The sequence below is a fragment of the Pangasianodon hypophthalmus genome, chromosome 21 (genome assembly GCF_027358585.1).
Source record: "Pangasianodon hypophthalmus isolate fPanHyp1 chromosome 21, fPanHyp1.pri, whole genome shotgun sequence".
NCBI lineage: Eukaryota > Metazoa > Chordata > Actinopteri > Siluriformes > Pangasiidae > Pangasianodon > Pangasianodon hypophthalmus.
The window spans coordinates 2,848,419-2,875,623 of record NC_069730.1 but is presented as its reverse complement, the minus strand read 5'-3'; the positions used below and the strand labels follow the sequence as shown (position 1 = coordinate 2,875,623).

Sequence of the window (27,205 nt, the reverse complement as noted above, 5' to 3'; positions counted from 1 at the left end):
TAATCAATGCTGTGGTGCATTGAAGACATTCTGGTGGCTTGTGGTATTAGACACTATCTGGGTAATCAATCGTTCCTAGTTTGTAGCACCACATTTCATGCAAACCTGCCGACACGGTTATTCCTAATAATGAACAAATGGCTTTCTTCTCTGTCCTTGATCCTCTTACAGGAAACACCTGGCTACATTATTCAAATCAAATCAATGCACACTAACTACAGAGACTCTTCTGATCAGATGGTTTTATTTTAGAGTAGCTGAAATCATACGCTTCCTGCATGCCATCCTCCGGTTGGCGCAGGGTTTGTTTACAGCTCACCCTTCCAACCTGGCACCGTATGAAAGAAGGAATGTCAGAGCAAACTGAGATTTTTATCAGTAGCAGCTTGTAGTCTTGACTACAGCTGGCTATTTTATTATTTTTTCATTTCGCACATACATACACATATACACACACATACACACACACACACAAGTAAAATCTTAAATAGTGGAATGTATTAGAAGCCAAGTAGCACTCTTTAAAAACATCTAAAAACATCTATAAGAAAATATTAATCTAGTTTATTAACTCGTCAGGTTATTGTACTACAGCTACATGTTTAGTTGCTTAGTGTTGACCGTGGTGGATGTTATGAGTAGATTTAAAGCCTTATAGTGTCTCACTGGTTAAATTATTGCTCAGTTTTTGTTCTGTTCTGGTCCAGCTCCAACCTGAGTCTTGTGTTCAGCTCTTTCCTCCTCAGCCAGGCTGAGGTTTTTAGACTGGATGGGAAGCGCTGGAATAATGGTCTTTAGACTTATTCTGCGTCCACAGCCATGAGGTGAACAAAAAGTTGAGCTGAGGAGAGGAGGTCTCCATTCTGGTTGTACAGCGGCACATGACGATATCCTGAAGAGAAAAGTAAGTTCAGAATTTTTTTTTTTTTTCTCAAAAAAAAAAAAAAAAAAAAAAGTTCCTAGATTATTTTCAGACTGGACAAATCCAAGTCTGCTGCTGAAGGAGGGAAAATAAATAAATATCACTATGCACTGCATGATCATGTGACCATAATGAGAAGAGTACAATTGAAATTACTTCACACATGCTGACATCAGCTGACTGCTACAGCAAATAAATTATGGCGGCAGTACAGGTTTGTTAATTTCCTTGCCACTGCAGTGAGGGATTATTCCACAGATATGACCTTTTGATATTATTGATTTGAGCAAAAAAGAAATAAGAATGGGATTTTTACAGGCATTGTGTTAAACACTCATTTAGTAAGAAAACTAACAAACAGGAGGCTGCAGAATCACACAATGTTAACTCTTGATAAGACAATAAGTAAGGAATAAAACACTTGGGGCTTTGCTGTTAGAGGAAAATAAATGACAGGGAGGTGTGATTTAAGCAGAGTTAACCTTAAAGTAATTAATTCCTCTTACACCACAGCAACTTCCCAGTGAATTAAAGGTGTCATGCTTTTTATCCGTTTATAGTTACAAGACAAATTAGTTCCTATTCTCACTTAAATTATAGCAGCTATAAACAATTGTTCCCTCTCGAGCCTCCGTTTCTTTAATGAGACTTTTTAAAAAAAAAAAAATACAGCTCGTCATGTTACTAAGAAACAAGAAAGCATGAAACTTCTCTGTTCTGAAGAATTTCCTGCATTGGAAAACCTTCTGTCTGTTACAAAGTGCTGACACTGGAGACTCCCTTCCACAAATGAAATGAAATAAAATAAAATTAAATAAATGCCTTCTTACAGAAAACTACCAATTACAGATCAACAGTTGTACATTCTGTTAAATAAGAACAGGGTTTTTAATCAGTATATTAGTCGTCTTGGATTATGTGTAGCATCCTCCGCCCAAGTACCTTTTGAATAAGTTGTTAATAAAGAAACGATAACGTATTAGAAGGAGCGCCTTACACCATCAGGTCTTAACAGGTTCTCTGTGATTGGACAGGCTCTAGATAAATTCTGTCATCATACAACACATTTTAAATGCCTCCTCTATGCATGTTAATGCACTGTATTTCTTTTTTGTTCCCGCCATTCTAAATGGAATAAATTCTAATCAAGCTCCCAAAAAATACAAATCTTGTACAGCCCAGTTAGTATAACATCTCGGTTATTAATTCTCTGAAGGTTGCTCTGAATGGTGTGGCGTGATCACTGACCGGTCTGTAGGCTGGTGAACGGCACTGTGCACTGGCCGATGAAGTCGTTGCTGGACACGCTATCATAATCCTCCACAACGAAGCGCACCAGCGCAAGTTCAGGCACGTATAGGTCAAACTGGAAATTCTCGTTCCACATGGGGTTGAAACCTTTGATGTGAGAGAGAGTGTGTCTGTGTTACTCTCAAGCTTTATCCTCCTCCTTAATCACTCACACCACACAGAAAAACATCCTGGTTTGTGCCAGGATGCCCCTGAGCTAAGGATTCCAGATGTGTTCATTTCATAAATTACTGCATCAATCAAGCACAGGAGATATATCAGGAGATAAACGTGTATTTAACTCTGGAACAGAGATTGTTAGACAGTGTTAAAGTTTCTAACAAAGCAGTCATTTGTTCCATAAGGAACAGTATTAGGCCAGTTTCCGTTTCCTAAAAAGAAACAAGGTCACAAGCAAACTTTTCTGATGACTCTGCAAATGCTAGTTATATTGCTGAGTGAGACAAAATACATCAAAACAAGACTGAATGCTTTAGGTTTTAATTCGCTAAAGATCTTGAAAGTCATTTCACATGAACTTGTTATAGAGGAGAAAAATTAACAAAAGGACCTCTATCGAGCTAGAGAGATTAACTGTCATACATCAACTTTCTCAATAACCTAAAATTATAGAATTATATCCCAAACACCATTTGACGTAGTCTTAGGTTAGTAGACTTTAATTGCTTCGACTAGTGGAAGGCCACACCTATGAAGTTTGAATTTAAAATTCAAATTAATAATATTCATTTTTCCAGGTTTGGTTTCTGAAAAAGAGGTTTCAGAATGGGAAAAAATGTCCATTGCTATATAAATCTTGCCCAGTAAAAGTTACCCAGAAGTTATGAATTACTAGAGAGATTGAATGTTTGATTATACACGTACTTTATTTTGAATTTGAAATCCCACACCACTTAAACATGAAATTCAGTTTCAGTTAAAAATTAAATTTTAGATGGTTTGATGCAGATTCTAAATAACATTCAAATTCTGATTTTTGCATTTAAATTCAGATTTCTAATGGCATGATTCGGACTCCATACACACCACTTTGCTGGGGCTGACATGCACAGAGGCCACGCCTCCTTCACTAGGCCTGAGAGTGATCTCATTAGCTTGTAATCATGTCCATCAACAGCTGAATGAGGTGTTGGAATTAAAATAGTAAAATACTAAACTTTACTGTGTAATCTGGGATTCAGATGAATTAAAAGAAACTTTTTTCATCTTCATGATCATGATCCAATTTTGCTTCAAGAACACAGACTATTACATGTTTATGTCGTGAGTAAACCAGTGGGAATTGTGACAGTACCGTTGTTCTGAATGTGCTGCGTCTCTCTTTTGGACGTGTCCGCAGGCACGCCGTGGATCTCCACTCGCACCAGGGGATCTACGATGGATAGCGACTTCTCGCTCATTTTGGGTAACTGCTGTGCTGAGATCACCTGATCCACCAGAAGAGGAAGAATCGAGTGCAAATCTCTCAAACATGGTCGAGAAACAGAAATAATTACATCATATACTCCTGGGCAAATGAGCGGCCGAACCCAAAATGGCCAAGCCTGTTTCCTTTTGCTGCAGTGAGCTGTTTGGGGAAAAGCTAGAAACAGGGAAATTCACTTGTATAGTCTTCTTGTACACAAAGGTAAAATCATGATAATGGTTAAAATATTTGATGGTATATTCAAACCAACACACGTCTGGGTGTCCAAAAATATCTTCTGGGATTTTTTTTCCCCCCCTTAAAAGATGAGTCATTACTTGGTCATCTGCCACATTTTTTTGCCCAGAAGTATACTGTGACTGACAGTTGATAACATGAACAGAATGCACAATGCTATTGCAGTGTTTCTGGTTTTCAGTGAACCTCCTCAAAAGCCAGGTGTGAATCTTTTATTCTTAATCAAATTATTCATATTTAATCATATTTTGTAGGTATATGATGGAATTAGAGTGCTGACCATCACATGGAACTCGATGTGCTTGAGCCATGGTCCTCGGATGAGCGTGATGGGGTCAAACTCAGACTCTTTTTCTCGGAGGTAGGTCGGCTTCAGGATGTAGCCGCTCTGTCCATTTTGGCTAAACAGGCCCTGGTTCAGATCCATCTCTGCGCACGGCGTCTGAAAGTTGAGGGCCACTGGAGGGGAGATGAAAGATGATGCATCACACTAGGTGTAAGCCTATCATCAGTTATACGATATACTGTGGAATTCGACAAAAAACTGGTAGAGGCCTGTCTGCTCAAACTGAGGCATATTTTGTCAAACGCAAGTTAGATAACATTTTCTTCACGGTTTTAAACAAGTCATATACAGTCACCATCCACTTTAATAGGAACACCTGTTATACCGTTATCTAATCAGCCAATCATGTGGCAGCAGCACAATGCCAAAAAAAAAAAAAAAAATTCACACAGATACAGGTCAAGAGCTTTAGTTAATGTTCACATCAAACATCAGAATGGGGAAGAAGTGGGCTGAGCAGAAAAGCATCTCAGCATGCACGAAACATTGAACCTTGCAGTGGATGAGCTACAAGAGCAGATGAACACATCAGGTTCCAATCCAATCAAGAACAGGAATCTAAGGCTATCATGGGCACAGACTCACCCAAACTGGACAGTTGAAGATTAGGGTGGAAAAAAAATTGTCTTTTTTCGTCTTCAACTGTCCAGTTTGGGTGAGTCTGTGCCCATGATAGCCTCGGATTCTTGTTCTTGGCAACCAGGAGTGGAACCTGATGTGGTCGTCTGCTGTTGTAGCCCATCCACCTCAAGGTTTGATCTGTTGTGCATGCTGAGATGCTTTTCTGCTCATCACAGTTGTAAAGAGTGCTTATTTGAGTTACTATAGTCTTCCTGTCAGAACAGTCTGGTGATTCTTTGACCTCTCTCATCAACAAGGTGTTTCAGCCTGCAGACCCTCCGCACACAGGATGTTTTCTCGCACCATTCTGTGTAAACTCTAGAGACTGTTGTGTGTGAAAATCCCAGGACATCAGCAGTTTCTGAAAAACTCAGACCAGCCCATCTGGCACCAACCACCATACCACGGTTAAAATCAGAGATCACACTTTCTCCCCATTCTGATGTTTGATGTGAACATTAAAGTGAAGCCCTTGACTTGTATCTACATGATTTTATGCATTTTGCTGCTGCCACATGATTGGCTGATTGGGTAACTGTGTAAATGAGCAGGTGTAAAGGTGTTCCTATTAAAGTGGACAGTGAGCGTATGTTAACAGCCCAGAGTTGTTGGAATGGTAACAATTATGTTAGCTAGCAAATACAATGATTGTTTATTGCTGCTATACCCTACGGAATTTGTTTAACAGACATTCCACAACATTAAATGTAACCGTAATGGGATAAAAATGTACCCCTCTTTATTATTACACCTCAGTCTTACCAATTTGGCAGCCGGAGTTCCACATGGGCACGGGGTTGAAGTTGGAGGAATTTGTCCTTACTGCTCCAGAGGGGTAAATTCTACTCAGTTTGTCCACATTATGACGAATGAATTCATTTGCTGAAAAAAAATAAAGAAAGAAATTTGGATCAGTTGCGAGATCAATTACAGATGATACAGCTAGACATCTGTATATAAATGACACCGCCTTTAATGTCATTATGTATGAAATGGCAGTGTCTCACCTGACTTCTCTGCAAAATTCAGTGCATCCCATTCTTTAAAAGAGGACATCTCGTAAAAGGACTGATGAGTCCGCGCGTGCCCAAATCCTTGGAACTTGACACTTTTGCAGTAGATTGCGAGGTCCGAGAGCTCTTTAGCTAGCTTCAGTGTCTTTGACTTCTAAGACCAGAGATATAATAATAAAAATGTTCACAACTCTAGCAAAAAGAACAGATGTTGTATGTACACATCCAGTGGACTCTATACAAGAAGACTGTGGTTTCGTCAAACCTTATTGTTTTCAGAATGATCCTCATCATCATCATCACGGGCATCTTCTTCTTCTGTCACAGACTCGTCTTCTTTTGTAGCCGCCTGGTCTGAGAAGTAATCCTCCAGTTTATTCAGGCATTTGCCTTTGATCAGAAACCGACCCTTCAGCTCCTGGTGATCAGCAAAAAGCTAATAATGAGGCTCTTTATCAAATGCTCAAATCTTATTCGTCAGAATGTGTTGATTAATATTCTGACAGTTGTGAAGCTGCAAATCATAGGTTTATAATAATGTGCTCATTCAAATTTTATTGTTTCTATACTAACAGCTCCTTCACGAGGATTTATATGGTAGATGTGTCATGATTAAGCATAAAAAGTTAAAAAAAAAGAAGTCAAATTGTGGATCTGATGAGGTTTTCTGTAAGGAGATTTTTAGTATTTATTGGAAGGAGTCTCCAATAATCAGCGCTATGTAAAAAAGGCAGGAAAAGGTAAAGTGGGAAGGTCTTTGAGACAGAATAATGTTTTGGTGTTTCCTGGTGACAAGCTGAATGGTTGTCTTATCAACTTTAATATTTAATATAGAGATTATTTTGTTATTTTCCCTTTAATAGTACACCCTTTTCCTTACTGAGTCAACACTCGTGGGAATCCAAACATTTCCCTTTTTTTTTAATTATAAATACAAGGTGCGATTCAGTGTTATGCCAATGAGAACATGGATCACACGGTTTTGCTGTTTGCTAGTGGGTGAAATATTACCATGGCGTTTATGAGAGGATCAGTAGGTAAGAAGCAGAGCCACACCTTGACTGAGGTGAACAAAGCCAAACAAAAGGTTGGCTACTATTACCCATTCCTCCTGCTATCAAAACAAGTCCTCTGTCATTATCTCGCCATGTGTCATCGAGGAAAACGCTCAACAGACACTATGATCAAACGTCGTCATGATTGTCACAGCCGTGAAGTAATTCTAGTTTTCAAACTGTAGGAGTGGACAGAGCATTCCTCACATACTGGAGTGATGTCTGGAATGAAAACACACTTCTGTTCCAACAGAACGTAAATCCCTGCCTCTATCGCAAGAACTATACACAATACTCATTATTTCTGCTGTCAGCTTTCATCTTGTATTATAATGAAAATATAGTACTCTCTTTTTGAAACTTGAGAAAACACAATTTGCTTAAAGGGTTTTTACGGGAACATGCTAATCAAGCAGCCACCAACCAAACTGATATCATTTGAATAGAGTTTTCATTAGTGTTCTCAGTCAGAAGAAACTAAACTATACTTACAGTCTACTGTGTTTTAAGAATGACCACGATGGCCAGCCTTTGGGATAGATGAAATGCTACACTGTATTTAAAGCAATGCTGCTTCACAAATTTGATATATATATATATATATATATATATATATATATATATATATATATATATATATATATATATATATACACACATATATTATATATACACACATATATTATATATACATACATATATATATATATATATATATATATATATATATATATATATATATATATATATACATACATACATACATATATATATATACATATATATACACACATCTATATACAGTCAGGTCCATAAATATTAGGACATCGACACAATACTAACATTTTTGGCTCTATACACCACCACAATGGATTTCAAATGAAACGAACAATATGTGCTTTAACTGCAAACTGTCAGCTTTAATTTGAGGGTATTTACATCCAAATCAGGTGAACAGTGTAGGAATTACAACAGTTTGCATATGTGCCTCCCACTTGTTAAGGGACCAAAAGTGATGGGACAATTGGCTTCTCAGCTGTTCCATGGCCAGGTGTGTGTTATTCCCTCATTATCCCAATTACAATGAGCAGATAAAAGGTCCAGAGTTCATTTCAAGTGTGCTATTTGCATTTGGAATCTGTTGCTGTCAACTCTCAAGATGAGATCCAAAGAGCTGTCACCATCAGTGAAGCAAGCCATCACTAGGCTGAAAAAACAAAACAAACCCATCAGAGAGATAGCAAAAACATTAGGCGTGGCCAAAACAACTGTTTGGAACATTCTTAAAAAGAAGGAACGCACCGGTGAGCTCAGCAACACCAAAAGACCCAGAAGACCACAGAAAACAACTGTGGTGGATGACCGAAGAATTCTTTCCCTTGTGAAGAAAACACCCTTCACAACAGTTGGCCAGATCAAGAACACTCTCCAGGAGGTAGGTGTATGTGTGTCAAAGTCAACAATCAAGAGAAGACTTCACCAGAGTGAATACAGAGGGTTCACCACAAGATGTAAACCATTGGTGAGCCTCAAAAACAGGAAGGCCAGATTAGAGTTTGCCAAACGACATATAAAAAAGCCTTCACAGTTCTGGAACAACATCCTATGGACAGATGAGACCAAGATCAACTTGTACTAGAGTGATGGGAAGAGAAGAGTATGGAGAAGGAACAGAACTGCTCATGATTCTAAGCATACCACCTCATCAGTGAAGCATGGTGGTGGTAGTGTCATGGCGTGGGCATGTATGGCTGCCAATGGAACTGGTTCTCTTGTATTTATTGATGATGTGACTGCTGACAAAAGCAGCAGGATGAATTCTGAAGTGTTTCGGGCAATATTATCTGCTCATATTCAGCCAAATGCTTCAGAACTCATTGGACGGCGCTTCACAGTGCAGATGGACAATGACCCAAAGCATACTGCAAAAGCAACCAAAGAGTTTTTGAAGGGAAAGAAGTGGACTGTTATGCAATGGCCAAGTCAATCACCTGACCTGAATCCGATTAAGCATGCATTTCACTTGCTGAAGACAAAACTGAAGGGAAAATGCCCCAAGGACAAGCAGGAACTGAAGACAGTTGCAGTAGAGGCCTGGCAGAGCATCACCAGGGATGAAACCCAGCGTCTGGTGATGTCTATGCGTTCCAGACTTTGGGCTGTAATTGACTGCAAAGGATTTGCAACCAAGTATTAAAAAGTGAAAGTTTGATTTATGATTATTATTCTGTCCCATTACTTTTGGTCCTTTAACAAGTCGGAGGCACATATGCAAACTGTTGTAATTCCTACACCGTTCTCCTGATTTGGATGTAAATACCCTCAAATTAAAGCTGACAGTTTGCAGTTAAAGCACATCTTGTTCATTTCATTTGAAATCCATTGTGGTGGTGTATAGAGCCAAAAATTTTAGAATTGTGTCGATGTCCCAATATTTATGGACCTGACTGTATATACACACACACTCACATTGAATCACTTTTAAATGAAATGTATCAGGCTGATCAGCAGCACGGTGGTTTTCCCTGCATAGCTCCAGGTTCAATCCTGCGCTCAGGTTACCATCTGTGCGGAGTTTCGCGTGTTCTCCAGTTTTCTTCCCACCTCTCAAAAATAGGCCAGTAGGTGGACTGGTGACTCCAGATGTGCATGCGCGTGCATGGTGCCCTGTGATAGTCTTGCATCCCCTCCAGGGCACATTTCTGCATCATACCCAGTTTTTGCTGGGTATGATCCAGCAGCTCCACCACTACCCTCATCAGGATAAAGCGTTCACTTAGAATTTTTCTTCTGTTATCAAACTAGCGCGTAAATTTAGGAAAAATTATTAGCTTGTTCTGCTGTCTTGTTGTTTTTACTGCTCATTTGGTATTTTGAATATGAGTCAAAGATTACAAAGTACTATTAATATGCATAAATAATAGTCTCATGAAGGTGTTTACGGTGTTGTGATAAATCACTCAGTTTATCACAACACTCTTATAAAAGTAACAATAAAAGAAGACTACATTTCAAATGTTTTTACTGTTTTCATCTTTGACCCGTATGCATCAGTTTACGCCCACCATATTAGTTTGTGATGTATAGACAAATGATTTAGATGTTTTTAAATATAGTTTTGGTACAGCAAAAGACGGCTCATAAACAGAAGTGTGAAAACCACTCTGGTCTGGGAATTGTACTACTTTCTGTACTGCCGTGTGTGTGTGTGTGTGTGTGTGCGCGCGCACACGTCTGAAAGGGTGAAATTCCTCATGCTCCGAGCAGGTACCCACCTCTGGAGAGGGCAACGCTGTGGGCATGTGTTCTCCCAGGGGTTTGGTGATCAGAGCACTACCCAGGATGGAGTGCATGTGCTTGGCCATCAGGATCTGCTGGTCTACACTGCAGTGGTTCTCCAGGGACAGGATCACTGGGTACTCTGACGTCTGAGGAGAAATACAGGAAGTTTGACTTTCGTTTCTAAAAATGTTTGCATGTGTGATAGCAAACTACATGCCTAAATCACCACACATTGTTATAAACCCTGGAAATCAGAAAGACATTTTCAGGAGCATTATTTCCAAACAAGTCACAGAATGCAGTCAGACGAGCAACGGAGATTCAACCACAAGCAACCAAGGAAGTAGTCACTATGACAACAGGCAAGGTGGAGACAATATAAACATTCAGTATACAGAATAGACAGAAACCACATAGGGACTGAATGAATACAAACAAAAGCAAATGTGGACTGCATATGAGTTGTGTAAAAATGAATGCATGTACACTGTGAAAGCTATACTGTAATTGATGTAACTATTTTAACAACAATAATAAAAATAACAGGTCATGCTGTAAAGCAAAAAGAGGTCTTTTATCTAGAAAGGTGAACAAAAAAGGACATTGTGGAGTAAAAATACCAGCCATCTTATAGCCAAATTATTTTCCTCTCTGAGCGCATAGATTAGCATCACTCGGTGCTGACACCAGCATTGGCCATCTCAAGTCGTACTGGAGTCTGATGCTGGCACAGACTGACACCAGAAAGTCAATCAGCTTCAAGATGGAGCTATGACCGTTTTAATAAGTTATACTGTATCATAAACCTGATAAACTGATAACTAGCTTCCAGTTAAGTTCTTTCCAATTTTTTTTTTTAGAAAAGAGCAAAGTGATAAAGTGCCTTTTTAAAAAAAAAAAAAAAAAAAACTCCTGACAAATCATATCACAGGTTTGGGGGACAAAGATGGAGGACAAAGTGCTGGTGACGATTCTTTCTTGTTAGTGAGTGAATATGAGGAGATTTACAAATAATCAATGCCAATGTTCAAATGTTGTAACTAAAAATAAAAGCATGTCTATTTCTGGAACAATCAGCAGCTGCAGAGTCACCAGAGTTACACCAATCTTTATTTCATCTGCACTACTAAGTAGCTTGGCTACTTAGTTCACTGGTATTAGCTTGTTTTCTGCCATGTAAGCCTTAAATAGTGCCAAAAAGGTAAGAGGCAAACGCCAAACAACAAACGCATCTTATTCGATTGCCTGCATGTTGGAAAGATGTGGAAGAAAGGCAAATTCCTGAAATTTCTTTAATAATTCTTGCGGTTACCTTAAAGGCATACTCCTTAATTTCTTGGATGGCATCCTTAAAGAGGATCTTGGAGGTCAACGTGTAGCCATGGTAGATAATCGGCTCCCCGTCTGAGCCGTCCCAGACGTCCAGCTCCACGCAGCGACAGCCCTTCATTAGCGCTCTGTCAGGAGGTTATAACAGCTTAGTCATGTGTAGTATGCACTGGCATAGGCCACTAGAGGCTTTTTTGTTCCTGAGTTCTGGCATGAACTGCATGCTCAGTGTTTCCAAACATTACATTACAGTTATTTTATTTTATAAATAACAATACCGAGGTCATTTTGTTCCTGGACACTAACAACCTGAAATGTGAAAAAGTGATTTGTCAACCTAAAACAAATGCCTTCTATTGTTTTGTGTCACTCACATCATCTTCTATTTACAGCATGAAATGGGCACATGGTGTTCATTTGCATAAATATTGTTTATATTGCAAATACATGAGATCTGGAGAAGACATCCTGAGTGTTTTGAGTACATTTTACAACTAACACTAGATGGCCAGGGAACAATAGAACCACATGGCTGGTTAAAAAAAAAAACAAAAAAAAAACAGAATTACAGCCTGTGTGTGAAACTGAGCCACACGTACCGTATGTAGCCCTCAGTGCTGCTTGGGCCTTTAAGCTGGTCTTTCAGAAGGTACGTGTTGTGAGAGGAGGAGATAAAGTAGTGGTTTAATGGCTGGCTCATGTCCTGGTACACACTCTTATGGGCCGGGCTCATGATCAGCACTTCGGGCTGGTGCAGGAACATCAGAAAGCCGTCTTTCGTCATCAGCTGCTTTGCTTTGGCTGTCAAGGTGGAGGCAAGACAAGCAAATGTATGCAAAGGTGCAGAAGCATATGACGGGCAAAAGCAAATGTTTGTTAGAGAGGATTTCTAAAAGGTGCTAACTGAATGAAGATGCTTTGTTAAATGTGAAGTCCAGTTTTATAGTCATGTCTTTGTCAGGGATGTAAACGAAGAAGAAAGACCCTCATGATTTGGGATTTGGGTCAGTTTCTGAATTTTTTGCCTTGTTCTCCCCCACATAAATACAAAACTGCAAAGTAATACAATATACAAGTAACATTTAACACTTTAACTTCATGTTTCCACTGTTGCAGTCTTTTTTTTTTATGCTTTTTAAGCACATCAGCTTTTTGCTGACACAATAACAAGAGCAGAAAGAACACACTACCGGACACACCTACTGTCATGCCAAGATTTGCTTGCAGAGCATCATGCAAAACGCTGAAAACATTTGAACTTTAGATGACCTTGTGCTTGGACTTCTGTTCTGTGCTGCTGCAGTCACTATGTCACTTTTTATTCAAAATGGTTGTAAGTGCACTGGTGTAGTTCCTGAATTTTCATCTGAAAACATCTTTAAAAATGTGCCAATAGGATGCAAAACAAACTAGTGTGTAAATGGTGGTGATAAATTATTTATCTATATGTATGCATTGGATGAAATGTCAAACCTCAAGTATCACAGTGCCACATAAGAGACAATAAAGGAGTCCTGAACACATGACTACATAAGCTGTAAATAGTGTAATGCATCACATGAGATCAGCGGAAAAAAATAAATCTACAATTTCAGTTAAAAAAAAAATCTGCCCCTGTGTAAGCTGTTACTGTAGAAATATGTTTAGAATGAGTGCATTAATAATCCTCAGATTTAATTAACACTTTCTGACCAATCCGCTTCAAGGATTCAACACTGCTGTAGTATAATGTGCAATGTGCTACATCTGGTGTGCGTGTAAGGATGGTGTTTGAAAGAAAGCAGTGTGTTTACCCGTTTCATCTACTTCATATTTCTCGATGAGCTGTGTGGCGTGAGTCAGGTCCACCTTCTCCCTCTGCTCCTTTGTCAGGAAGTTCAGCAGGTTGGCAGCACTCATTAGTCCCTCAGTTTTCGCATACGTTCCGTAGATTACGCCGATCTCTTCCCTGTCAGTCAGGATCTCATAGAAGTGCTTAATTTCTTTTCCCTCCAGTAAGCCAGATTTGGACTGATCACATTTCTACAAATGGAGAGACGAGTATCTTCAGTAACACAAAATGTAACACAGTGTATGGAGTGTTGGGTAATTTCATTTTTAATTATTTAAAAAAAAAAAAAAAAAAACCCACTTCAAATAGCAACTTGACGTATTCATTGTCCACTTCTATGTTGATGTCCTGCAGGAAGCGCTTCACTTCTTCTGGACTCATCTTCTTGTCACAGTTTATGTCAGCCTTACGCAAACAGTTGAAGATCCAGCTGTTGCACTGATGTAAGGCTAACAACAACGCACAAATCATTATATAAAACTCTCCAAGGTTTATGTTCAATAACATTTTTATTTTCAGTACAAATCCTCTTTTCTTTATTCAAACTGACTAATCGATGGTAAGCTACGTAATGGAAAAAAAAATGCTAAGGATACTGTTCAGTCCTCTGTTGTTGGCTGAGCTTGCTCATGTTGGAGATGATCTTCTCCAGGCCTGACACCCAGTGCTTGGCCTCCTCCTCGGTGGTGGCGATCAGGTCTAGGTTTTTGTGGCGGCCCTTGAACAGGATGGAGAATGCCCGAGATTCCAACGCCTCGTCTGTGTACTTCCTGAGACCCTCCGTGTGCCGGCCAGAGCGCACACACTCTACATCCTCAATGGAAACTGAGGGAGGAAGAAGAAAGTTCCAGTTAGGGCTGGGTAATATAAGAATAAAGTAAGGAATAAAACATTTGGGGATGTGCTGGTATAGGAAAATTATCAATAACAGGGTGGTGTGATGTAGTGATCACCATTACCACCCCATAGTTGATTATTTTTCTATCACCTGAATCATCCTGAATTGTTATATTCCCCTTGTATGATGTCAATTTGCCAACAATCTTTTTTAAATGAAAGAATAACAGTTTGTATCCGTTTACAGACGCATTTAATGTGAAAAGTCCACAAAATACTTATTTCCAGTTAGTTCCTGTTATTGCTCAAATTATAACAGCTATAAACGGCCATTCCATCACCAGCCTTTTTTCCCCTTTTTAAAACACGACAAAAAATTTGCAATGTTTTACTATTTAAAAAAAAAAAAAACGAAAAAAAAAAAAAAAAAAAACGAAAAAAAAAAAAAAAAACGAAAAAACGAAAAAAAAAAAGACTTTTCCATGGCAGAAAACTTTGTAAAATTGGAACTTTGAAAAATTGTAACCAAGTGCTGACAATGGAGACTCCTTCCATTTCCTCACAGAAAACAATGATTTTTAAAATTCATTTATGTACAGCATCCACCATACAAGTCCCTGTGACTTATTAGTTGTTACTACAGAAACGATAAGGTATTAATTAGAATGTGCGCATTAATATAACAGTGTGACCAAAACTACTTTTATAGAAAATTAATAAACACCTTCTGACCAGTAGGAGTGTAACTGTAGTACAACACTAGCATCATTAATCTTAGTTACAATAACAAGTCTGTAAAATTACATTAAGCCATCCAATGTGTGAGTCATTAAATGTGTGGATACTGTAAATTGTAAATACTACAAACATCAATAAAACCAAAAAAGTCTTCATAGTTACATTCAAGTGTGACCATTTAAGGCATTTTGTTCACAAACCTAAACATTTCAAATGTTTCAAATCTGTGCAAGGTTAAGGTGTGAACAGGATAAATCAGGATGCTGGAGTAGGACTAAATGGTACATGTACGATCGCTGTAATTGTCAGGTAACAGAAGCAGATGGCAATCCTGCAACACTAGCAAACCTGATGACAGTGTACTTTGCTCCAACACAACACAAAACAAATCATCGCACAGGTGTCCAGTTTTACAACAAACAGCACTGTATATAGTCTGTGATTTGAAGCGTGATCAGAACTATAAAAAAGTTGCATTATACCTGCATAAAGCAATCAGCCTGTCTTAATGGTTTAATCACAGATGTCTGAGCAATAAAATGGCATCACTATGGCAACTATCACGTTTTTTCTTGTTTCATACACAGCTTCTGAATAAGAGATGTATGCCAAGTCTATAAATACAGAATAAGTCACTATTATAGACTTACGCCCTTAAAGCCCAAGCTCATAGTTTAGTTATTCATCTAAAATATGTGTTTCATTAACGATCATTCAGTACCTCCAGTGAGACTAATAGCAAAGGTACATTTATATGAGAGTGAGGTGTTAAACTAAGAGTTTAATCGATTATGCATTACTCAGATAAACCTTAGCCTCAGCCATATTATAGGATTTATATATTAGCGTCCTGCTTGCCAAGGCTAATCAAATTATCGTTAATAAAACAATAAAAAAAGGAAAGACATAAAACATAAGACCTATTGTGGTATATCGTATGGCACAAAGGCAGAAACAAGGAAGTGTGTCCTCTGTGCCTTCCAGTCACAGTGAGGAAGGGGCGTCCTCAACTTGTCAGTCCCAGGGAAGGGGGCGTGTCCTCTGTGATGTCTGTTATACTGAAAGAGGCGTGTCCTCTGTGTCATCAGTCTCAATCAATTACAGTCTCAGTGTGTACCAGTCTTCAAAACTATTTTAAAACTAAGACTAAATTGTACCATACTGTTACGCTCTTTTGCTTCTTTATGATTGTTGCATTGTCCTGTAAATGTCCTCTGGCACCTTTAAATATATTTTTATACGAAGGATTGTTAATCACAGAATAGGATGTACAGAGATAGATATCCCTACAGTAACCAGTAAAATGTTTCAGTGGCGAATTTGTTGTGTAAAAAATATAATTATTCTCCCAAGTCTGTTATGTGACAATAAGCACTGCAATCTCTAGGAGTTCCTCTAGCTCTTACACTGTTGCATTCTCTCTTACAGGCTTCACTTGGCTCCAGCTGGACTTATTTAAACACTGTAAGTGTTATTTCAACACTGGTCATTGTGCTGTGTTCACATGTGTGGGATGGACTCACAGGTGTGCTTTGGCCGCAGGGTTTTTTTGGACTCGTGCCACACGGTCTTGCAGTCCTCCTGCAGCTTGTAGAATCGCACCTTCCTCCACGAGCCCGAGCGAACCTTCACGAGCTCTGCACCGTTCAGAAGAAAATTCAAATCCGGATCTCCATCCATGCCTGCAGTCAGAAATGCACGCACACACACACACCAGAGGAGAGGTGTGAGCCACAGGTGCAAACACAGACCAAATGACATCACACTGCTACATATAATATAGATTTGATTAGAACAGATTGAGTATTATCACTTATAACATTTGCCTGACATTCTTATATTATGCTTATAATATGCTTTTTTGCATGGTTTCATTTTCAAAAATATCTGAAGGAGTTAAAATCATAGTGAATCATGGTGAAATCAAAAAGGTATTACAGTGTACTGTATCATTTGCTAAAGAATTGTAATTGCTTATTTGATGCAATAAAGTTAGCGAATCCATCGAAATCCTGATGGACCTGCATTATTCAGACTAACTTCCTTTTACTGCACCATGCAAATGCCGTGATTTACCCATGCACACAAATTTGTTTGCAGGGTCTGAAGGTCAGGATAATCACAGCACTAAAACATTTAGGGACAAGTTGTAGGAGTCATTTGCATATTGCAGGCATTCTGATACATCAGTCCAACATCATCGTAGTGATAATTACACCATATGTTGTTCAGTCCTAGTTTTTTTTTTTTAAAAAAACAACAAAAAAAACCAAAAAAAACCCAAAAAAAAACATCCCCAACAAAAAGAAGACCAGGAAGCAAAACTTGGCATTATGAAATGCTGTTGCATTATGAAATATAAACCACAAAAGAAGCTACATTTTCAAGTCCACTAGGGTTCATTCACTGGAACACAAACAGGAGCACAATGCACATGTACTGACTTGCACCGAATGTGGCTGTGTTTGTTATTTAATCCCATCTTTATGTTCTTGCATGAAGAAAGCGAGTGAAGAAAGCCACTCCAGAGGAAAAGGAGCTTCCTTGAATTAAGAAACAGGCGCATTTCGCAGCCCTCTGCAGCTGCCAGAGCAATAAATAAATAAATGTCGAGCAGCTTTAGACCCTAGAGCGCAAGGTGCGTGTGAATGAACAGGAATGAAGCCGGTCCTACCCAGCAGCTTCAGGTTAACGCTGGTGATTTTCTTGCTCTGCTCATCATGAAGTAACTCCTGCGACTTGCTCCTTTTCGGCTGCTTCCGTATGCACTGCATGTCGGCCCTTTTTCCTGACAGGATCCCCAGTGAATAACACAAGCAGGGGAAGTGCTGAGCTCATATCTCACTCTCGGGGCGTGGACCATGCAAAGTTCACTTCTACAATTACAAAGCAAAGCAACCTGGAAGGAGCGAGCCGCTTCAGGGAGCGCCGCTTCCAGCCCGCTCACACACAACGAGCTGTAGTGCACATGTAGTGCACATGTAGTGCACTAGGCAGTGTGTTGGAGAGGTTGTTTTGAACCCTTTATAGTGCGCTTGTGTAGGAGGAAGGAACACATTCAGGATCAGAAAGAAAGCGAGAGAGATGCACGCGCCACGTTTCAGGAAAGTAGACGCTTATACAAACTCCACAATACAGCCTGCACTCATGCATTAGTTTTACATATCACTTATTGTTTTGTTCATTTCTAGCAGCACACTGTAATATATTCATGATTTGCACAGTTTATTATTTGCTAAACTACACGCGCGCCTTGTGTGTGCATTCACACTGTGTGTGTGTTACGATTTGAAAATGATCCGATATGATAATTAGTCTGAAAATATCGCGGTTAGGCCTGGGTATCGTGTAAATCGATACTTTCAATACACATGAAATTTGGTATTCATGAAAATCTCAAACTCCAGAAAAATGTCTGTATCCTACTCGTGCTCCTGAATGTGTGTAAATTTACACACTAATTAATGTGTTTATTTTTATATATATTTATTTTTTTACTAATTTCTCTGTTCACTGCTGCTAATTCCTCACGAACATCAAGTGATGTCTGATTCAGTGGAATAAAAGGAGCCAAGAAAACAGATGAGAATGTGCTGAAACATTTATTAATGTAAATAATGTAAATTAAATTATTATTCAAGGTTCAAACCTTGCAGAAATGTATAATATCCATTTGGGGTCGTTTCCCCAAAATGTTTGATGTTAAATACTCACTCAAAAGTCACATTAACATCACGTGTGAATCACCACATGACTCTCATACTGGTTCATGCATTTCCCACTTTCTCATATAGTGTGATTTTATTTAACGTGATTCATTTTCACATCAGCACATATTCAAATGATGTCAAACGATTACTTGAATTTACTTTTTGTAAATTATGAAACAGCTTCACATATTTCACATAATCACATATGAAACTTGAAAGTGTAGGACTACTGCTGAGAAATTTGTTAAAAAAAAAAAAAAAATTATTGCTGAACTCCTACGCTAATGTCAAGATTGTGAAAAACACTAAAACAGCATGTGCACTCCATTTAAATGCGACTCATTTCAGCTTCATTTCACAATAATTTGCACCCATAATCCAGATATACTTGGATTAATTTGTAAAATGAATAAAACAAAAGAGGAGATTGTATGTTTGTCTCACAACCCTGTGTGTAAATCAAGAGACCCCACATGCCTGGGAACACTAGTGGTTCCTTAACGATGGGCAGGGAGGCAAGGGGCCAATATATTATACACAGCAATAAATAACTTTAATATGTACAAAATAAACTACACGGCAAATATACATGTTAAAAAGGCTAATAACTCTAACTGCATATCAGGCAAGATGAAAAATGTGGAATTTAAAACATACACTGAGCTGCCACTTTATTAGACACCTACTGATTTTAAATCAAGTTTTTTATCATTATTATTATTAGTAGTAGTAATATCTCTTTGTTCTATTAACACCCTAAATATTAATCATTCTCAGTGATGATTACCAGTTTCAGGACTGATGTGAGAGCTTACACTACGCGCAATAGCGTCATCTACTGGTCATACTGTGTAAAATAAACACACCAACACAAATGCACAGGGAGCCACACTGTTGTGATAATTTATCCACTGAGAAAGAAGTTAATAATATAATTACACTGTACTATATTCATACACTTCTTCTCACCATTACACACACACAAACTCGACCAGCTAATAAACTTGGCCTCATTGGACACACACAAGCAGTTTAGCACACTGTTCTTCCCACGTTTATTCTCTCTCTCACTCACCAGTATCGTTATTCAAAATGGCAAAATCACACATTCCGTATTAACCATGGTGTTTAATATTTTGGAACTGTATATTAGATTATAATGTATAATATATATTGTCTTATTTTAAATATCTTCTTGCATACTGTGTATTGTCTTGTATATTCTCATGTTGTATTATAGTCTCTTTTATATCATCGTGTATATTGTATATCTTTTGTATGTTGTCCTATTTATCATCTTGTATATTGTCTCATTTTATGCATATTACAAATATTGCAAAATGCATACAATTTTTTTACATTACCTTATGTTGTATATATCGTCTTGTATATCGTTTAAGATTTTATATATCTTGTATATCAGCTCATTTTGTATAGTGTCTTGTACATTGTCTTATTTAGTATATCTTGAATACTCTACATCACATCAGCTTGTATATCTTCTTATATTGTATATATTGTCTTGTATATCATCTCATATTTTGCATATCATCTTGCATATCATTTTGTCTTATTGTCTTGCATTTTGTATATGGTTCTCGGATTTTGTATATTGTACATCGTCTCATTTCCTATACATCTTGCATCTTCTGTATTGTATTGCATCCTGTTATAATGTGCATCTTATGTATATTGTACATCCTATTTGTTTGTGCTGTATATCGTTAGAGTTTGTACTGTACGGTTTTGTCCACACTTTTGCCCTTGTGTTAGAGACTATCTGTAAGTAAGAATTTTGTTGTACCTGCGCTTGTACTGGCTACATGTGACAAACTATTACTCACTTACACTGTACTGTATGTAAAACTATGCAGTAGGATATCACAGTGCGTATAAAGCTGAGATACAGGTGTGTGATTCACCTTTTAGCAGTTTACAGCTGAACATTCTTTATTTAAAAAAAAAAACAAAACAAAAAAAAAACTTGAATACATCATCTTCTCGTTTACTAGCAGAAATGTTTCCACAAGTTATAAATTAAACTCTTCCTGTCACCCATTAACACATTACCTGATTCATTTCATTACAAACAGAATTAAGTACATTTACAAATTTATTAGTAGACTGCTTCTTTTATTTTTTGTTTTCATTCACACTTCATTAGTATAACAGACTAACTTTTTATCCTGCGCTCATATCCAGTGGTTAAAGCAGCTTTTTGACCATTGCTAGTGTTAAGTGCACTATACAAAGAAAACAGAATTGAATATTTAAAAGTTTAAAATTTGTACCCAAGCTCTGAAATGGTGCAGTGTACCCAGGAGAACACTGTATGAAGGGGGAAGAAGTCAGAGGCTTTACTTTTATAAAAAAAATAAATAAATAAAATAAAAAAAAAAATTAAAAAAAAAGCCAACATATGCAGACAGTCCGTGGGCTGAAAAGGGAACGGATGTTTACTTCACTGCAGTGATTTTATTCCAGAAAGCAATTAGGATGCCACACATTCCTGACGATCATTAAGAAAAGTGTGGCTTGAGGTCTAGGTTTTGCAAAGACGAGTGAGATTAGATGCACTACTTGGGCACTGGTGAGGTAACATACACAAATCAGTGCCAGAATTCACCCCTTTCATTATGAACACTGCACCATGATAAGGCATGTATCATCACCAAGGCTGGAGACTACTTAAGTAATTTTACATCGTTACTATTCTTAAATGGAATAAATGCATTACTGAAATTAAACACATGTACATTTACCTAGTTACATTTCCACGAAACAAAACTTACCTTTTACTCCTTGCATTTTTGTTTAGACGTTCAAAAACTGCTCATTACAAATTACAGAGGTCTCTTCTCTCATCCAGCCAACAGCTGTACATCAGCTGAATGGGCTCAGTTCAGCAGCCAATCAAGTTCATCACATAGCACTATAGCTGTTGGTGTGCATTTGAATACGGATAATCCACTGGACTGCAGAGTGGAACTTGAGGATGAGCGCCCCTGGCCCTACCTCAGGAAAATGTTTCAATATGTTGGAGTAAGTAAGCGCGTCTACTTTAGCTCTGTAGAAGGCAATGGACTCCATCTAATTTTAAAAAGCATGTTGAGGCAAGTTTCACTAATTTGATAATGTTAAGTGGCTATATTTACGCTATATTTAGCCTGATTTCTTTGCTAATGCCAGGTTAGATTAGCATCAATTCCAGTAGCTAACAATTTGTTCAAAGGTAGCAAGTCAAATTTTAGCTAATGGTAAATATTGGTTATTTACAGGATATTTTACTTCATTAGCAAACAATGTTGTGTTTTCATGCAGCAATTGTACAGGTGGACTGAATGATGTTTTCAGGCAGAAAAAACAAAACAAAACAGTTTTTAGATATGTAATAAAAGTTAGTTTTACTATGAAAATATGGCATTACATAAACTTCCTCAGCTAAAAACAATACTTAATATTTTCAATAGTACCACCTTTTTAACTTTTTCCACCCCGGGGCCGTACATATAAAGCAGCTAGGAGTAAAATCTTACTTATTTATAAATGAGTGTCAAAATCCTAAGAATGACAATTTTAGTCTTAAAAATTAGGTCTCGGCTCCTGAATTATTTAGGAGTGCTGGAGAGGTGTCATAACCTAGTTAGGAGTAACAAGATGGCAGCAGAATGTGTTGGAATTCTGTGACGACAGGGAGTTGATAAAACGATACAGGCTTGATCGGCAAGGTATTTTTTTTTTTTAAATCCATTTTTTTAAGATAAGAAACTTTGGTCTTTCCTTTATATACAGCTGTGAGTGCAGTTTATAATGTGATTTATCAGCTTAATTACTTAAACAGCATCACATTTTTCATGTGTTGAAACTCATTATTAAAATAAATGCATGTGCTTCAAATATTTTTGCACATAATGCAAAGCAAATGTTTAAAATAAATTTAAATATTAAAATAACTGTTTGAATGTCTGAATTAAATCCTGAATGAATGGTGTCATGCTGCTGTGACTTTACTCTTGCAGGCTCACTATTGGCTGATCCAGAGGTTGAGGGTGGCCATTTTGGATTGACATCATTGTAGTTCTTAGTTCACAACACTTAAATGCCACTTCAGACTCAGTCTTAGACTTTGCTGAAAGTTGCTTTTATCTTTTTTTTTTTTATATATATAAAAAGCTCCTACTCTTACACAAGTCCTATTTTTATTTATTTTTAAAAACAGACTATTCTTAAGCTTTCTGAGAAGTTAATGGCCCCAGGTCATCCCTAAATAGGGACATGACAGCGAGTTTCATTGCTTAACAGGTCAGATTATCCACTCACACTTACTAATACATCCCAAGAAGTTGAAGTTTAAAGTCAAGTGGCACAGCGTCAGTACTGGAATTTGAACCCATACCCTTCTAGTCACTAGTACAGAATCCTTAGGCATCTCTGCTCCTATATGGCTTGTATATTTAAATTAAAAAGGTTCTCTCTTCCAGAGTAAGGCTTGCCTTGAGAGAGTTTACAGGCTTTGAACGCTCATTCATGTTTCCAAAGCAGTATCCAAAAGCTTGTTTTAAAATAAAACCACCCTTAAAAACAAAAAGATTTAAGTTTGATTGTTGCTGCCTACTGAACATTCTGAACTGCAGTAATGATGTCTTAACAGCATGCATCAATCATAGTACAAATGAACTAAACTAGCTAGGGATATGAAGTAATACCAGAAGTTATTTCTGCAACAATTTTCATCATTTCACAAACAAAGGCAGAAAGAGACTAAACAAATAATACACCAATATAATGCATCTGGTGATGCAATATATAAGGATACATACATCAACAGCCTATTTCTCTGAAACCATGAGAAAAGTAAAATAAGTTAAAATTTGTAAATAAGGGTTTTAGGTGTTTCTGACTTCATACCACATCAAACCTTTGCATATTCTCTTCTTTAGGCAGTAATACATTTGATTTGGTGTACAGTTTTGTGTTGGATTGACTACAATTCAGTAGTGTATGAGCTTGTTGAGATTACCATCATCTTGGAAGTTATCTACATTTGGATGAATCCCAAATGACTCACAATTTGATTATACAGCGCATTACATAGGGTGGAGACACCAACAGGGTTATTTCACTGCCTACACTGTGCACCAGCATAGGGAGTAGAAGGAAAGGCAAAGTTTCCAAATACTGAATGATTCAGGTCAGCCCCACACACACACACACACACACACACACACACACACACACACACACACACACACACACACACACACACACACACACACACACACACACACAGTAATTTAGGAAATCTGTGGTTTAGGTCTAACTCATTAATTGACAGAAGTACATAATCCATCTAAATGCACAAATGTGTCATCACCTCACACTTCACCACTAGGATTTGTCTCATATTGGAGTGACACACAAATCCATGGACATGGAGTTAATCCTACTGTGTCATAGTCCAGCATGCAATTAGGACACCGTACGTTCCAGACTGTAATTTAGGAATTAATGTGGCTTGAGGAATGAACATGTTCAGTGTATTTCTCAAATCTGAGTAATGCATTCTTGGTGATCTGATCATGATTACGTCACAAAAACAAAACAAAACAAACAAACAAAAAAAAAAGTGCACTGTGTGTGCAGCAGGCTAGCAGCAAGGAGCAGTAACCCAAGATGTGTCTAAGACCAAATATGACTATGTGGGCAGATCTTTAATCTATAGCTCTCCTTTTCACACGAGTGGGTGTGTCTTGAGGGCCATAGATGGGAATGTGGACATGCCACTGAGTTCATGCACAGAATCCATATTTGTTTTGCTAAAAACACTATTTGTGCATCTATACTATACTCTATTCTATACTTAGCTTGTTATATTTGGAAACATTGCAAATAAGGGTTCACACTCAGAACGCAATCAGACATTTTTGAATGTCAGAGATGACTTAAACGTTTGATGAGTGTGTCTGCAGGTTTGGAGATTAAAAACCAGCTCAAAGACATCCATCAGACACGACCACTCAGATTATTCATTATTCAGATATTTAGATAAAATCTGTCCTACGCTGCAGATTGAGACACTCTCGATTGCGACTATTTCTGGAAAAAACGATCAGAAAACTAATTAAGTATTTCTGTTGATTAAAAATACAAAACATTTGTGTAGGTTGAGGGAAAAAAAGCAGTATAATGTTAATTCTAATTGTTTAACAAAGCAACATCAAATCAGACCATTTTATTTGACTGACTGTTAGTCTCCAAGATGTTGTGTATGTGGTGGCGTACGTTGTGTGTAATCAATCAGCAATGAACAGTGCCGCCTGTTCCACCCTTGAGTACCATTAGTTCCATATAATAATGACCGTCAGTCTTGGGATTTAAGTTTACAGCCTTCTGTTCCTGAGCACAGAACCTTAAAAAATTCTTAACTTAAGTTCTGAAGCCTTTAAGGAGGACAAGGTCAAATTAGCAATAGCCCGAGGTGAGCAGCAGTGGTGTGGCTTTCTCAAACATTTAATATGTACAGTAAAACCAGTTCAGCGTCAAACTAGTTAATTCAGCACTGCTGTATATTTAAACTTCCTGTAACACAACACTGTTTCTAATAACGGTCTCCTCACCACTGACTAATAAGTGTTTATGAACAAACATTCTCCACAAGGTGCTTATTATTATTTACACACTCGAGCGCCTGTTCCTATCCAGAAAAAGAGCTCACCATAACCAGGTGCAGTCTCTGTGGTCTGTTAGCTTGTAATTATCTGTGGCACAAAAGTGGAGTCATCCAGGTGTGATGTGAGGCCCTGTTCTGGGGAGATGGAGGAACAGAAACTTATGGAAGGGTGGATTGTGTGTTCTTGGATCTCACATTATTTCCAAGTGAACTTGACTGCAGTCAGAAAGCGATTCGACTCTGAATCGACTCCGATGCAGGAAATGAAAAACTCTTCTGGATTACGGCATTTTTTTGTAGACACAAGCTGATAAACTTGTATATAATTGGCCTCTCGAGCGGCACAACAAAAGTGTTTGCATTATCGGCTAGAGATATCCAGCTGAAGCCACAGCCATCCGTGGGAAGGCCAAGAGAGCAAAGTTGGCCGTGCTCTCAGGGTGGGATGGATGGCATACATTCCCTCCCTATCAATCACAGCAAACCTAGCCAATCGTGTGTGTCTGTGAGGTCCTGCATGTGGAAGAGGGCAGATAGCGCTTTCCTCCGAGTGCGTCACGACTCCCTGTAAGATGCGGTTGCCTGGCTTCGCATGTCTTAGAGGAAGCACGCGACAGCCTTCGCCCTCTCAGATTGGTAGCTGTCATGTGATGGAAGACCTAACATGCGAGTGGGAATTGGCTAAGAATAAATTAGGAAAAAAATCCCCCTCCCTAAAAAAAAAAAAAAAAAAAAAAAGTAATAAGAAGCAGCCAATCAGATTGTTGAATTGTGGGTCTTCTTTGTGGGGTCCCACCCACAGTCATGGCCAATCCACGAAACTAAATCAGTGCAGTACAAAATGGAGGATAAATTACCAACAGTCTTATCAGGTTTTGTGTACTTTTTGATGGTTCTATGTACAAAACACATGAACAAAGTGTGGTTGAACTACAGCACAGACCGAGCCTACAGTACAATTAAACCATAATATACTATATACACACACACACACACACACACACACAATATACTCACAAATAACCTAGTTAATTAAACAGGCTATTTAACTATTTCTCTGGTGTTAGATTTTTTTTTTTTTTAAAAACCTTTTTATTTGCTCATTATTTGCTTTATCTTTTAGGCTACTCATTTCATCTGAAGACTTTTGAAAAATGATGAAATCATAAATGGTTGCCATAGTTACTGACAGCCTGCGCACTAACTATGGTAGTATCCTATGTAGTTTATTAGTATGCTGTTTAATCTAAAACCATTATACACTGTTATACACTTTTAAACCTTGTTACACTTGAAGTTTGAGCAAGTCTGAAAGGAAAAGCCCATATTCTGTAGTGGTTCAGATTTAATAAATTACAAACAAGCAGCCAAATAAGATAATTAAATAAAGTCTTCCACCATTATCAATGAAATAAAACTGTTATGTAGCCCAATTAAACACGCCCTTTTTCCTGAGTGTGGAAGCTGCACCTGTCTTAATGAAGTGAATACCGAAGACGTTTGTAACATAAATTCTTATTAATAATTGGACATTTTCAAAAATGTAACTTTAAGAAGTTTACCTTGTGGTGTTGCTGTGCCGTTGGAGCCCATGCTGTCAGAAATACTGACGGAAAAACAAGAAGAAGGAGGCTGATGAAGGCGTCAGCAGTTACCTCAGAGCAGCTAACGCGCTAATTCTCTCTCCTCAGAAAACGCAGCAGAATTCGGTTTTTGCTAAAAAATTTATAAGACAAAGAAGCCAAAGTTATATGACTTTGTGCTCCGGGAAGTTGACAAGTTCTACAAAGCTCGACCTTGTCCACAGAGCTGTGTTTAAACCTGCTGAAAACCCGCGCCGCCCTCTGGAGTCCCCGGTCTGTGTTGCAAGGGTGCTC

The 27,205-nt window shown here is 38.0% G+C and overlaps 1 protein-coding gene across 2 annotated transcripts; it reads right to left on the bottom strand.

Moving 5' to 3' along the window:
- Positions 1-476: 476 nt before the first annotated feature.
- plcd1b (phospholipase C, delta 1b) lies at positions 477-27,205 on the bottom strand. Of its 2 annotated transcripts, none has more exons than XM_026941205.3 (15): positions 26,891-27,205; positions 16,472-16,630; positions 13,970-14,198; positions 13,674-13,803; positions 13,336-13,564; positions 12,142-12,343; positions 11,526-11,670; positions 10,207-10,359; positions 6,142-6,294; positions 5,871-6,030; positions 5,626-5,745; positions 4,177-4,355; positions 3,528-3,660; positions 2,171-2,320; positions 477-892 (listed from the first exon to the last, which is right to left on the bottom strand). In XM_026941205.3, the coding sequence occupies exons 1-15, from the start codon at positions 26,919-26,921 to the stop codon at positions 801-803; spliced, it is 2,265 nt and encodes a 754-aa protein (XP_026797006.3). In that variant the 5' UTR covers positions 26,922-27,205; the 3' UTR covers positions 477-800. The 2 variants fall into 2 exon arrangements, with proteins under 2 accessions (XP_026797006.3, XP_026797005.3); XM_026941204.3 differs by lacking the exon at positions 26,891-27,205 and adding an exon at positions 17,623-17,832.